The sequence below is a fragment of the Crinia signifera genome, chromosome 8 (genome assembly GCF_055691185.1).
Source record: "Crinia signifera chromosome 8, ASM5569118v1, whole genome shotgun sequence".
In the NCBI taxonomy this organism is placed as follows: Eukaryota; Metazoa; Chordata; class Amphibia; order Anura; family Myobatrachidae; genus Crinia; species Crinia signifera.
The window spans coordinates 142943869-142957878 of record NC_139224.1 but is presented as its reverse complement, the minus strand read 5'-3'; the positions used below and the strand labels follow the sequence as shown (position 1 = coordinate 142957878).

The 14010-nt window shown below is 45.0% G+C and overlaps 1 protein-coding gene across 1 annotated transcript in view; it reads left to right on the top strand.

Moving 5' to 3' along the window:
• Window positions 1-14010, top strand: part of LOC146026523 (tenascin-N-like) — a 79247-nt gene that overhangs the window by 38038 nt on the left and 27199 nt on the right. Inside the window, exons 6-7 of the mRNA XM_083157281.1 lie at window positions 3137-3322; window positions 9624-9713. Of these exons, the coding sequence (XP_083013407.1) occupies window positions 3137-3322; window positions 9624-9713 (276 nt within the window). The remainder of the gene's footprint in view (window positions 1-3136; window positions 3323-9623; window positions 9714-14010) is intronic.

Sequence of the window (14010 nt, the reverse complement as noted above, 5' to 3'; positions counted from 1 at the left end):
AAGCAGAGTCAGCAGCCCTGCTTCAAAGTCATTTAAAAGAGGCCATCAGTTTTTTGCAGGCTCACGGCTGGATTTTAAACTTACAAAAATCTCAGTTGGTACCATCACAGAGGCTCCAGTTCTTGGGAGTCATACTGGATACCCATCTCCATCGGGTATTTCTCCCGGAGATAAAGGCCAGGGACCTGGTCACCTTAGTTCAGGAGATTCTCAGAACTCCGAGCTTGTCAGTATGGAGGTGCCTCAAGCTCCTGGGGAAAATGGTGGCGTCATTCGAGACGCTTCAATTTGCCAGGTTCCACTCTCGAGTATTCCAATGGAACATTTTGTCAGCCTGGTCAGGAAACACTTTGACCATGAAGACGGAGTTGATAGTGCTGTCTGCGGACACTCGGGACTCGACAGAGGTAGATTCCCTTCAATGGGGTCGGTCATTACAGACCTGGGACTGGTTAGTAGTAACTACCGATGCCAGTCTCAGGGGCTGGGGGGCAGTAGTCCTGGATCTCAGGCTGCAGGGCCTGTGGACGGCAGAGGAATCAGTGTTACCAATCAACATCTTGGAGCTGAGAGCTGTCTGGAAAGTGATTTCCTTGGTGGGAGACAGGTTACGGAACCTCCCTTTGAGGATTCAGACCGACAATGCCACAGCTGTGGCGTATCTAAATCACCAGGGAGGTACACGCAGCAGATTGGCCATGTGGGAGGTGTCCAGAATCTTCCTATGGGCGGAACAGAATGTTCCTGCCGTATCGGCTATATTCATTCCAGGAGTGGAGAATATAGAAGCAGACTTCCTGAGCAGGGAGGAGCTCAAGGAAGGAGAATGGAGTCTACACCCTCAGGTGTTTCACCAGATCACTGCAATGTGGGGTACTCCGGATTTGGACCTAATGGCTTCCAGGTTCAACCATCAGGTGCCCAGGTTCTATGCCAGAACGAGAGATCCGCTAGCAGAGGCAGTGGATGCCATGACGACTCATTGGCAGGGAAATCTTCTTTATGCGTTCCCGCCAATTCCAATGTTAGCGAGAATGTTGAAGAGGGTACAGGACCAGAAGGTTCCGGTGATCCTTGTGGCCCCAGATTGGCCAAGGAGGTCCTGGTACTCCAGGCTTCAGAGGTTATCAGTGGATTCATGGCGTCTACCTCTGAGACCAGATCTGTTAAGACAAGGCCCATTCAATCACCTGGATTCCGATCGATTGATTTTGACGGCCTGGCTATTGAAACCGCCATTTTGAAAAAGAAAGGGTTTTCTGATGCAGTGGTGCAAACTATGATAAAAGCCAGAAAAGCTGTTTCTTCAGCAAATTATTATAGAGTCTGGAAGACTTATATTAGTTGGTGTGAGAGGCGAAAGGTTCACACATCTCACTTCAAATTATCAAAAATGTTGGAATTTTTACAAGATGGGTTTTCATCGGGCCTAAGCCTTCAGTCATTGAAGGTGCAGATTTCGGCCTTGTCCATCTATTTTCAAAAAAGAATTGCCATTTTGCCGGAGATTCAAACCTTTTTACAAGGGGTATCCAGACTAAAACCCCCTTACAAGCAACCAGTAGCGCCTTGGGATCTGTCACTGGTTTTGGATTGCCTTCAAAAGGCACCATTTGAACCTTTAAGGTCGGCTGACTTTAAGTTTCTCACGTGGAAGCTAGTGTTTTTGTTAGCAGTAGCATCTGCTAAAAGAGTTTCAGAGTTGGGAGCCTTGTCATGCAAATCTCCCTTCTTAATTTTTCATGATGACAGGGCTGTTCTGAGAACAGTGCCTCAGTTTTTGCCGAAGGTTGTATCTGCCTTCCATTTAAATCAGGAGATAGTTCTACCTGTGTTTCAACCCCCAGAGGGTTCTAAAAAAAGGGACAAGTTGAAGACTTTGGTTGTTGTGCGTGCCTTACGCATATATGTGGACAGAGTGAAGAGTGTCAGAAAGACTGACACATTATTGGTACTGTATGACGTACACAAAATTGGTTGGCCTGCATCTAAGCAGACTATTGCTAGGTGGTTGCGATCTGTGATAGCCTTTGCTTACGCCAAAGCGGGTAGGCCTGTACCGGCTAGAATTAATGCGCATACCACCAGGTCAGTTGCCACCTCTTGGGCGGTTCGACATGGGGCCACAGCTGAGCAGGTTTGCAGAGCTGCCACTTGGTCATCTGTTCACACATTTGCCAAATTCTATAGATTCCATGAGTTCGCGTCGGAGGACGCATCATTCGGGCGAGCAGTGCTGAGAGCTGCAGACCTGAGCGTACCCTCCCAAAGGACCGGCTCTGGAACGTCCCAGTGTTGAGCTGTGTCACCAGGACCATTGAAAGAGAAAAAGGGATTTTTGTAAGAACTTACCGTTCGAATCCCTTTCTCTGATATGGTCCTGGTGACACAGCGATCCCTCCCTTACGCTCAGTAAGTATGCCAGAAATTTCATGATGTTCATGTTAAAATGGTTAATGTTAACAGTTACTGTTATAAAATGTGCATGTAATATGTGCAGGCGTTTGTACTGAGTTAATGTATTCCAGTGGCTTTGAAAGTTGAACTGAAGAGTCCAGGGATGCAGTAGGGGAGGAGCCTACCCTCTAAAGCTTTAGGATAGGTGCCTGGCTCCTTCGGACCCTCCTACATCCCAGTGTTGAGCTGTGTCACCAGGACCATATCAGAGAAAGGGATTTGAACGGTAAGTTCTTACAAAAATCCCTTTATATCACAATCACAATTATTTAATATAACAATAAAATCAATACAACATAATATATAAAAATAAATAGAACTAAAACCACTTGGGCAGTCACTGACACCCCACACAATGCTATATTTATATATACAATGCTATATATTTATTCATTATAGCATTGTGTGGGGTGTCAGTGACTGCCCAAGTGGTTTTAGTTATATTTATTGTTATATATTATCTTGTATTGATTTTATTGTTATATTAAATAATTGTGATATACCAGAGTGGGTGACGTTGCCTAACTTGACAGGCGCTTACATACAGTATGTCAATTCAATGTTACTTTCTGGTTACAAATTCAATTGTTGCCATTGGTATGTGATAAGGAGACAGCAACGTATCCTGTCTCTGTGTACAGTGCACCAAACACAATGCCTGTCCGCTTTCTATCTCCAGATGATTCAGCACTAGGAACTCTTTGGGTGACAGAAGAGACAGAGGATTCTTTGGAGGTGGAATGGGAGAATCCTGCCAATAAAGTGGACTATTTTAAACTGAAATATGGTGCCCAGGCAGGAGGAGCTGAGACAGAGGTTCAGGTGTCTCAGTCAAGTGACCCCAAGAGCAGGTATATCATTACAGGTGAGTTATCAATAAGGAGTTAAAATTAAATGAAAATACTTTCATGTTTCTATGTGTCTCTTATACATTTTATATAGAATGTGTGACCCCTGTGGAGGACTAGATGAAAATCATCCATTGGTCCAGGCCTGGCAAACCTGTGGCTCTTCAGCTGTTGTAAAACTACATATCCTAGAATGCCTTGCCACAGTTTTAGCATTCTCTATTAGCAAACAGTGGAAATGCACTGCAAATGCCACAGGTTGGTTATAAAAGCAGTGTAGGGCTGGATTACAGGGTATGCAGCTACTGTGATCAGAGAAGCAAAACTGGATTACAGAGTATGCAGCTGTTGTGGTTAGAGAAGCAGTGCAAGGCTGGATTACAGGGTATGTAGCTGTTGTGGTTAGAGAAGCAGTGCGGGGCTGGATTATAGGGTATGTAGCTGTTGTAGTTAGAGATGCACTGTGAGGCTGGATTACATGGTATGCATCTGCTGTGATTAGAGAAGCAGTGCTGGGCTGGATTACAGGGTATGCAGCTACTGTGATCAGAGGAGCTGGGCTAGATTACAGGGTATGCAGCTGCAGTGATTACAGAAGCAAGAAGCAGTGTGGGCTGTATTACATGGGATGCAGCTACTGTGGTCAGAGAAGCAGTGCGAGGCTGGATTACATGGGATGCAGCTTCTGTTGTCAGAGAAGCAGTGCAGTGCTGGATTACAGGGTATGCAGCTGCTGTGGTCAGAAAAGCAATAATGGATTACACGGTATGCAGCTGCTGTGATGAAAGAAGCAGTACTATGCAAATTTACAGAGTATGCAGCTACTGTGGTCAGAGAAGCAGTGCAGGGTTTCTTCCAGTACAAGAAAATGCTGGTAGATGGAAGGAAAATTAAGACCTAAAATTTGAACTACAACCAGGGCCGGCGCCACCACTAGGCAAATCTAGGCATTTGCCTAGGGCGCCAGCCACTGGAGGGCGGCACTTCGCCCCTCGCCTCTCGCATGGAGGCTGCAGGGGTGTCCGTGCCGGGTACCTGCGGCACTGTGTGATCTGGCGGCAGGGTCCCTGCAGTGATGCGCGATATCCGGCAGCCAGGCGGCGGCGTGGGAAGCGCTGCTGGGTTTGAAAACATTCCGCATGCTGATTGGCTGAGATTCAGCCAATCAGCGTGCAGCGAGTTTTCAAACCCATCAGCGCTTCCCACGCCGCCGCCTGGCTGCCGGATAGCGCGCATCACTGCAGGGACCCCGCCGCCAGATCACACAGCGCCGCAGGTACCCCCCCCCCCGTAGGCATCGGGGTGCCCCACCCCCCCTCGCCTGGGGCGCTCCGGTGCCTTGCACCGGCCCTGACTACAACTAGAACTACAACTGCTCTCTAACATATCTAGCATGCTGTTTAAGGGGTCAAATGTGTATAATTCAGCATCATACAATGAATCATCTGCTAAATGAGGCCCTTAAATTGTAAACCTGAAGACTGCCATAAATTATCACGTGATCCCTGTACAGTACTTTATATTAAGATTGCCAATATATAAATAAAAGAATAAGTGGTCAAGGGGAGGAAAGTTGGTGGATGAGTCTTGTATAGGCCATTATTGATGCCAGAAAGCACTAAATTAATAGTATTTGTATTTCTATCATGATTTAAAATCCTTTACATACACGTTCAGAAAAGGTTCAGAACGTGTAGTAGACATTTAACATTCTGTCTGTCACTATCTAGGGAGTGCTTTGCTAGTATTAAGAAGTCTTTGCACCTATAAAATTCTCAATTAGTTCCCTTATAACCGTCAGTTGGTGCAATAACCATAAATCATGTAACAGCTCTTTGGTTTAAATTATACATTGTCTCCTGTAATTAAAAATCAAATGCAAAGAATTTACAGCTGATGCGTCGAGTTGCTGAGTTACTCTATTTTCCATGAATTCTGACACTAATAAATTTCATACAGATAGCAGGGGTCTGGTAACAACTGTCAGTAGCAGTTTAAGGTAACTGGTTCCATGTGTTCACAAGCTGCACGGAACATCTTGTAGAGGTTGCGCTAATGCACTGCTGGCCCCCAAGGTAACAAAGGAGATAAGAAATGTAATACAGTTATAATAGTCGAACGGCTTAAGTGCATTAACTTGTTACTTAAAGTAGTGGATGCTTATAATACAGTATGATATACTGTATGATATTTATGTCTTTATCCTGTCTGAACGTGGCAGAGATAGGAGCCGCCACTTATAACAGCAGTGCACTGTGGAAAATATTTCTATGCAGTACAATGTAAAATAATGTATAATTCAAGTGCACAGTTTGAAGCCTAATACCTAGCAGAGAAGGTGGGGCCCCAGTCATTGCGGTCCCAGGAGGATTTTCCCCTTACCCCTGTGGGCCAGTTTCTATGCCCCTGTATTTAGTTGCAGGGTAAGGTACAAAGGTTCTGATTCAGAGCTGGTTATTAATGCTAAATAAATAGTAGGTAAACCTACTCTTAGGTTTACTCGCACCCATGAAAAAGAGGCCAGATCTTTTTCGTCCTTCCCACTTCCTAGTGAACTGGGCAGAATGAGGAGACTTTACTGGGAATTGTGAAGAATCATAGAGGGGCAGGGCTTAATGATGCAGATTTGTGTCATTTAGCCCCGCCCCTCCTCATGGACCGACAAATCACAGCATTTTGGGGACAGAGCTTAGTGACAGCCCAAAAGTCTTCATCCTGACAGGAGACTTTAAGGAAATATACAAACCTCAGCCTTCCCTTTGTGCTCCACCATGTGATGTAGTGTGTTCAACTTTATGTTACACCCTGAATCGGTCTAGGGGTATGGCTCATAGGAAAGACAAGAACTAGGTCAATAAGCATTCGGTCAACACACTAGGTCTTCATCCATGAAGATCAACATGACTGAAGGTTGATATGGGCTAGGCCGTCAGGGTCATTAGGTCAACACAAGCATTAGGTTGACATGGTGAAGGTCGACAGTTAAAAGGTCGACATGGGGTTTTTCACTTTTTTTGGCCCGAGTGTTGACACAGTCGACATGGACACTGAAATGTAGCACCGCGTCCCCTCGCATGGACACGATGCCTCTCTACACATCCCCTCGCATGGACACGGTGCATCTTTACGCTCCGCACACTATGTTATTCTCCCACCACGCCATCAATGGCATCAAATACCACCTGTCGGCACATGTCGACTTTAAGTATATTCAAGCCCCTTGCCCCAAGCTGTGGACCTCCACGAGGGAAAATAACCAGTGTAAGTCGGGTTTCCAACAGTCGGGATCCTGACAGTCGGGATCCTGATATTGGAGAAACGACCGCTGAAATCGGTGAGTCACCCGGCATAGAAACATAGAAACATAGAATTTGACGGCAGATAAGAACCACTTGGCCCATCTAGTCTGCCCCTTTTTTTAAACATGTTACCTCAAACCATATTTGATCCTTATTTTTTTGTAAGGATATCAATATGCTTATCCCAAGCATGTTTAAATTGTACTACTGTATTTGCGTCTACCACCTCTGTTGGGAGGCTATTCCACTTATCTACTACTCTTTCTGTGAAAAAATTCTTCCTCACATTTCCCCTGAATCTTCCTCCCTCTAGTTTCAGTGCATGTCCTCGTGTTCTGTTGCTCCTCTTCCTGTGAAGAATGTCTCCCACCTGTACCTTGTTAAAACCCTTGATATATTTGAAAGTTTCTATCATGTCCCCCTTTCCCTTCTCTGCTCTAAAGTATACATATTAAGATCTTTTAGTCTTTCCTGGTACGTTTTGTGATGTAGGCCATGCACCATTTTAGTTGCTCTTCTTTGTACAGTCTCTAATGTATTTATATCCTTCTGGAGATATGGCCTCCAGAACTGAACACAATACTCTAAGTCAGGCATTCCCAATCACGGTCCTCAAGGCACACCAACAGTTCAGGTTTTGCAGATATCCAGGCTTGAGCACAGGTGATTTAATTAGTATCTGAGGGATTCTGATTAAACCATCTGTGTTGAAGCCTGGATATCACTAAAACCTGCACTGTTGGTGTGCCTTGAGGACTGTGGTTGGGAATGCCTGCTCTAAGTGATGTCGTACCAATGACCTATACAGTGGCATTTTTACTTCTTTCTTTCTACTGCTGATACCTCTCCCTATGCAACCAAGCATCTGACTTGCCTTCTTCATTGCTTTGTTACATTGCCTACCTGCTTTTAAGTCCCCTGAAATAGTGACACCTAGATCCCTCTCTTCCTCAGTAGTTTCCATTATAGTGCCATTTATACTATATTGAGTCTTTGGATTTCTGAGACCCAAGTGCATGATTTTGCATCTTTTGGCATTAAACTGTAGTTGCCATTCTCTTGACCATTTCTCTAATCTGCCTAGATCCTCAATCATTTGTTTTACCCCTCCTGGTGTGTCTACCCTGTTGCATACCTTTGTGTCATCTGCAAAAAGGCACATTTTACCCTCAATTCCATTTGCAATATCACCAATAAAGATATTAAAAAGCACCGGTCCAAGTACAGATCCCTGGGGTACTCCACTTGTAACCTTTCCCTCCTTTGACTGTACTCCGTTTACTACAACTCTCTGTTTTCTGTCCTGCAACCACGCTCTTATCCATTCAACTATCTTAGAATCCAATCCCAAGCTTTCAAGTTTATTTAACAGTCTGCGATGTGGGACAGTGTCAAAAGCTTTACTAAAGTCTAGATAAGCTACATCTACAGCCCCACCTTGATCTATTACTTTAGTCACCCAGTCAAAAAAGTCAATAAGATTTGTTTGACATGATCTTCCCCCAGTAAACCCATGCTGTTTTGGATCCTGAAAATTGCTGGTTTTAAGATATTCTACAACTCTTTGTTTTAAGAGTGTTTCCATCAATTTCCCTACTACTGATGTAAGGCTCACTGGTCGATAGTTGCTTACCTCTTCCTTGCTTCCACTTTTGTGCAGTGGGACTACATTCGCTGTTTTCCAGTCCTCTGGGATTACTCCAGTAGCTAGTGACTGGTTGAATAATTCTGTTATTGGTTTTACCAGCTCCCCTTTAAGCTCTTTTAGTATCCTTGGATGTATCCCATCTGGCCCCATTGATTTATCCACTTTCAGTTTTGAGAGTTCTGTGAGGACTTTCTCCTCTGTAAATGTACTTGTCTCTCCCTCAGTTTTCTGACTATACTTGCAACTTAACTGTGGCCCCTTCCCCTCTCTTTTAGCAGTGAATACTGAGCAGAAATAATTATTAATATTATCTGCTATTACATTGTCCCCCTCAAGAAAACTTCCACTCTCTGTCTTCAGTCTAATTATTCCACTTTTTGTTTTTCTCCTTTCACTTATGTACCTAAAAAAAAAGTTTTCCCCCCTTTACCCACTGACTGGGCCATTTTCTCTTCAGCCTGTGCTTTTGCACATCTGATTACCTTCTTAGCCTCCTTCTGTCCATCTGAGCAGAGGCTCAGGGTCAATAAAAGAAGAACAAGAATTCTCAGCCTGGAATTCCTCTTTAAGAACTTTGCGTCCAATTTGCTGGAACAGTGCCAGGTTCCCTCTGCCATATCTGTCTCCCCCCCCCGTGCAGCCGTGAGGTAGATTGTACAGTGTACTTGCATTTACCCAAAGCTGGCGAGACTAGAAAAACTGCATGTACTGGTTGTAGATAAACACAATCACAGCCAGATATATCTGACGTTCTGTGGAAAATACAATTCTAGTTAGATAAGTATAAATTAGGTTGTTCATCAGGGAAATATTCTTTTAACACATCCTGAGATTTGTAAAATAAATCTGTTCCACACAATACAAATCGGAGGCAGTTTTATGCTCCAATTTGATCTCGATTCTTCAGCTGTAATCTTAACACAAAGTTCTCGGTGACTGGGGAGAAATATAAACAATTTATAAGAGAAGATCTTTGTATTTAAATGTGCTTTGTCTTATCTGTTTGAGCTGTTCATCTCAATGTGAAGAACTTTCAAACTGAGCCATCTAATGAGATAGCTCATTTAGGCCCATTTATTGGGTTCCCATGGACAGACAGATGCATCAGGCCAGAGCCATTAACTCATTAAAACAGTATCAGAAGACACTTTGCACTAGCAGCAGTTGATGTAGGGAACGTTCTGCCCTCTGCATACTGTGATAGTCATTTTCATGCCTATGTGTGATATTTGTAATACTATTCTGTATGCATTACTTTGTATCATGTAGCTGTGATTTATAATTTCTGATGTACGGGCTTATATGCTTACAAAAACTCTATAACAAATTTCTAGGCGCTATTTCATGTACGTGTCTGGTTTTTATCCCCAGGTCTGCAGCCCAGCACCTTATATGACATCAGTGTAAGGTCTGTGAGAGGAGCCCGGGAAGGGAAGGCTGCCAGTGTAGTTGGCATGACAGGTATGGTGATAAGGATATGCAGTATCACATTACATGCTGTAAGATGAGCGCTTCTATGCCAATGTACATATATCTGTCCTGCGTACATTAGTAGGCCATCCAGTAGAATGTGTTCACTCCTCATCAAGTACACTGTGTTTATTTGTAGGCCAGACAGTAAACTTGCACTATACTCATAGACAAACCAGTAGTGCTCCCTCATCGTCCAGTCAGTAGAATGTGCTCACTCATAGGCCGAGTATAAACCACTTGGGGTGATGTACAGTTAGATGCTGTAAATTCCCAAAGCTAATGAGTTCTCTGGGGACTATCCAATTAGACCCTATAACTCGGCAGTTATTGGGGATTATGCTTTAGGTGCCTCAGACATCTAAAGCTTAATCCCCGATAAGCAGCCCAAAGATCTGCGATAACACATGGGTTATCACCCAAAAACAGGACCTAATTGGACAGCCCAATCATAACCATTAGGCTAAAAAGCATCAAGGCTAATTGGATACCATTGCAAGTCATAGAGCAACCAAAACACGCTCACAGACAAGCCAGTAGAATGCACTTACTTAGGCAGTAGAATGTGCTACCTGCAACTTGCGATTACCCAACAGCTCACGTACACTCACACCCATTGGGATGGATTAGAAATGTTGCAATTTGTGAGCAAATGCAAGTGCATTACAGCAACAATGCATGAGGACACATCTGTAGCTCATAGACCAGACAGTGCCATCTCATAGAGCAACCAATTGACTCATTGCTTTTTGGTACCCACCTTGGGACCCACCTTGTGTAATATATTCATTAATGATATAGGAAGTGACATAGTGAGTAAAATTGCAATATTTGCGGTCGACACAAAATTGAGTAAGGAAATTAACTCAGGAGAGGATGTGGATGCACTACAAAGTGATTTATACCCCTTTTACACTGCCATAAACACCTGTGTTTTTCCCTCGTGGACCAGGGTCAGCGGCGGTGTTTAAGGGGTCAACCCATGTCCATTTACATGGGACTTCTTCCCAGGTCCTGACAAAGGTGGAACATGGGAAAGAGCTGGGTAGTGGGCAGTGTAAATGGGTATGCCGGCTCATCTGACCCGGTTCCCGTTTACAGCAATGGGGAAGCCCAACCTCTGGACCGCAGCGTCCTGCTTTCACTATGGAGCTTGGGTGAGGGGCGCACACAGCCTTTGCTGCTGTCTGCTGTACTGTGTCAGGTGTGTACAGGTCTGCCTGTAGAGCACCAGATAGCAGGGGTGCCCGAAGCCTGTGTGTGCTGTCCACTCATGGCCGTGTCCTTGCTGGCTGCTATCTTTTGCCGCAGCAACGCACTGTGGAACGCGTGACTGCTTTCATCACTACCCGGATGTTGGGACTGTTTACACCGCCCACTACCCAGGTCCTACCAGTGTTCCACCCTGGTCAAGACCTTGGTAGGATTCCCGTGTAAATGGACCTGGGTTGGCTCCTTTAACACCGCCGCTGATCCAGGTCCACAAGGCAAAATCCTGGGTTTCTGCTTTGGAAAGGTTGGTGTAAAGGAGGAAAATGCGATTTCATGTTGATAACTGTAATTCATTATGGGAACAAAAACGAACAAGCTACTTATAGGCTAAATTAAGTTATTATTGGGAATTCTGCTGCGGAGCAGGACTTTGGCGTCATCATGGATGAAAAATTGGGTAATAGTGCACACTGCTCAAGTGCAGCCGCAAAAGCAAACTGGACACTGGCATGCATTAAAAGGGGAATGGATTCAAGGGATGCCAATGTGATAGTGCCACATTACAAGGCATTGGTGAGACCACATGGGAATGCCCAGTGTTCTCATGGGAACGCCCATGAAATGCTGGGTGTTCCCATATGCTAATGGACCGCTCCCCCTCCCGCCCTCTAGGATGGGTGTGTGCACCCAGGGTACAGTTTGTTTGCCGTGGCCACACTCACCCTTCGCATGCACAGAAGTGCGCACAGACAAAACATCGGCCCCGTACGAACAGGGCCGCCGAGAAGGGGGAGACGGGGACTAATTACCCGGGTCTGGGCTTGCAGGAGGGGCCTTGGTCTGACACACCCCTTTTCCCTCCGTCCCTCCCAGGCAGCACACACCTATCAGCACAGCACATGCTGTTGGTGTGTGCGGCTGATGCTGGGGAGGGGGGGGGAGGTTTGACAATAACACTCCCCCCTCGATTTTAAAGTGATTTTTGAACCCCCTAAACGTTTTGGTGGCCACCTCCCTTGATTAGGCCACACCCTAATTTTTTTACTGGGGCCCGGCATACCTCTCGGCGGCCCTACGTACGAACACACGCGGCTGTGTGAATGGACCTGGATAAGGTCCATAGACAATTCAGTAGAATGGGGTTACCTATAGATTTGCCAGTATCACACAGTCAACCAAAACTAATTAACCATTTCAGCGACTGATTGAACCAATACAAATATGTTCACGTGACCTCATTGAGCCACAAAGTGACAAATCTGAGTATAGCTTGATCCCAGTGAGTTTAAAGCAGTGGTAGCCAACTCCAGTCCTTGAGAACTACCAACAAATCACATTTTCCAGACACCCTAGCTGCTGCACAGGTGCACTCATTATTCACTGATCCACAGGTGGAGCTAATTACTTCACTTGTGATTCTGTGAGGAGACCTGGAAATCATTAACTGTTGGTAGTTCTCGAGGACTGGAGTTGGCTACCCCAGGTTTAAAGCATGCCTATGTGTGACAGCTGGTCCGGGAAGCACAATGGCTGCCTCTATTGCACTAATGCTCTTACAAATATAATCCTAAGTAATAAGGGCAATATTATTGCTGTGTGATGAATCCTTTATATAATGTCAGTGGTACCAAGAGAGGGGGGTATGGGGTACTAATTACCTGGGCCCTGGTCTGTTGGAGGGGTCCAGTGGAGTCCCCCATTACCTGGCCGCTGCAGCAGCTCTTCTCAACCCAGCACATGCTTCTGTGTGGACAGGGAGGTGCTTAAAGTGCTATGTTTTTTTGTATTTTATTCTAAGGGTGCATGACCACACCTCCCACAATTAGGCCACGCCCCCCAAAAAGTACCTAGACCCGGCCAGGCTCTGTATATTATAGATAATATGTAAATTGCTTTTTTTTTTAAATATGTATTGTCTAAAAGGGATCTCACTGTACAACAGAGCCACCGCTGCCATCATGCTTGCTGGGTGAGCAGCAGGTACATAGATGGCATGCATGGCATTTACACAATGCGGGACAGCCCATACCCACAAGACCATTTTCCTTTTCGGATACACACACACACAAAGGTGCGCAAGGTGTCCCGCTCCACTGCCCATCAGAGTGGGAAGGTATAAGTGTCACCCATGAATATGACATGAAAATGCTGTAAAACGTTAATCTGGCATTTACATTCCTACGTGTATAAATGATGTCCCGGCTGCTACACTGATATACATTGTTTTTGCCCCTTGCATGTAAATTTAGATGGAAGCTGCTCAGAGTTATTTATTTACAGTTTCTCTGTGATCCGTCATTAAGCAGTACTGTTTACCCAGAGTGCACTGCATGAAAATGCTACATTTGCAATTTCTATCCCAGGGTACACAAGCCCTCATGGGTATCGTAGCGTATATATCATCAGCCGCTGCCTCGTACATCAGTCAGATAAATATCACTTATTCTGCAGTCTTGTACAATTTCATTATCCATGTTTTCCTATCTCCGCCACTAGCTCCAATCCATAAATCGCTGAATTATGTATCATTTAACCCCATCTGTGAGGAATTATTTTATGAAGAGTAAAGTGCGACTTCTCCTCAGCACTAAATAATCCAGAGGTTTTTTTATATACTAAAGACAGCGAAGAAAACACTCGGGCAATTAGTTTGATTAAGAACACTGGAGCATCATAAAACAAGTAAATGAAAACAGAAACATGTAGAAGTGAGATAAATACCATTACGTGCCGTCATATTACACAGAATATAAATTGGTTCATAGACAGCACAGGTCCTCTATTTGGTTAGTAAATGATATGCAAATATTAAAATTCTGCGGTAAATTAGAACTTCCCCCTATCTAAGGGGGGTATTCAATCTCCAGCAGCCATCTTCCGATGGGGGAGATGGCTGCGGGGCCCTATTCAATGCTGTCTTCCCCGGCAGGGTATCTTGCAGAACGAGCCCGACTTCACAAGCAGTCGGGCTCGTTCTGCGGAGAACGGCCGAGCTCCCGACCGCAGCTCGCCGATTCCCGGCCACTTCTCGTGGGCATACCCCTTTCTTGGTGGAGCTGACAGGGTCATGGCTGTC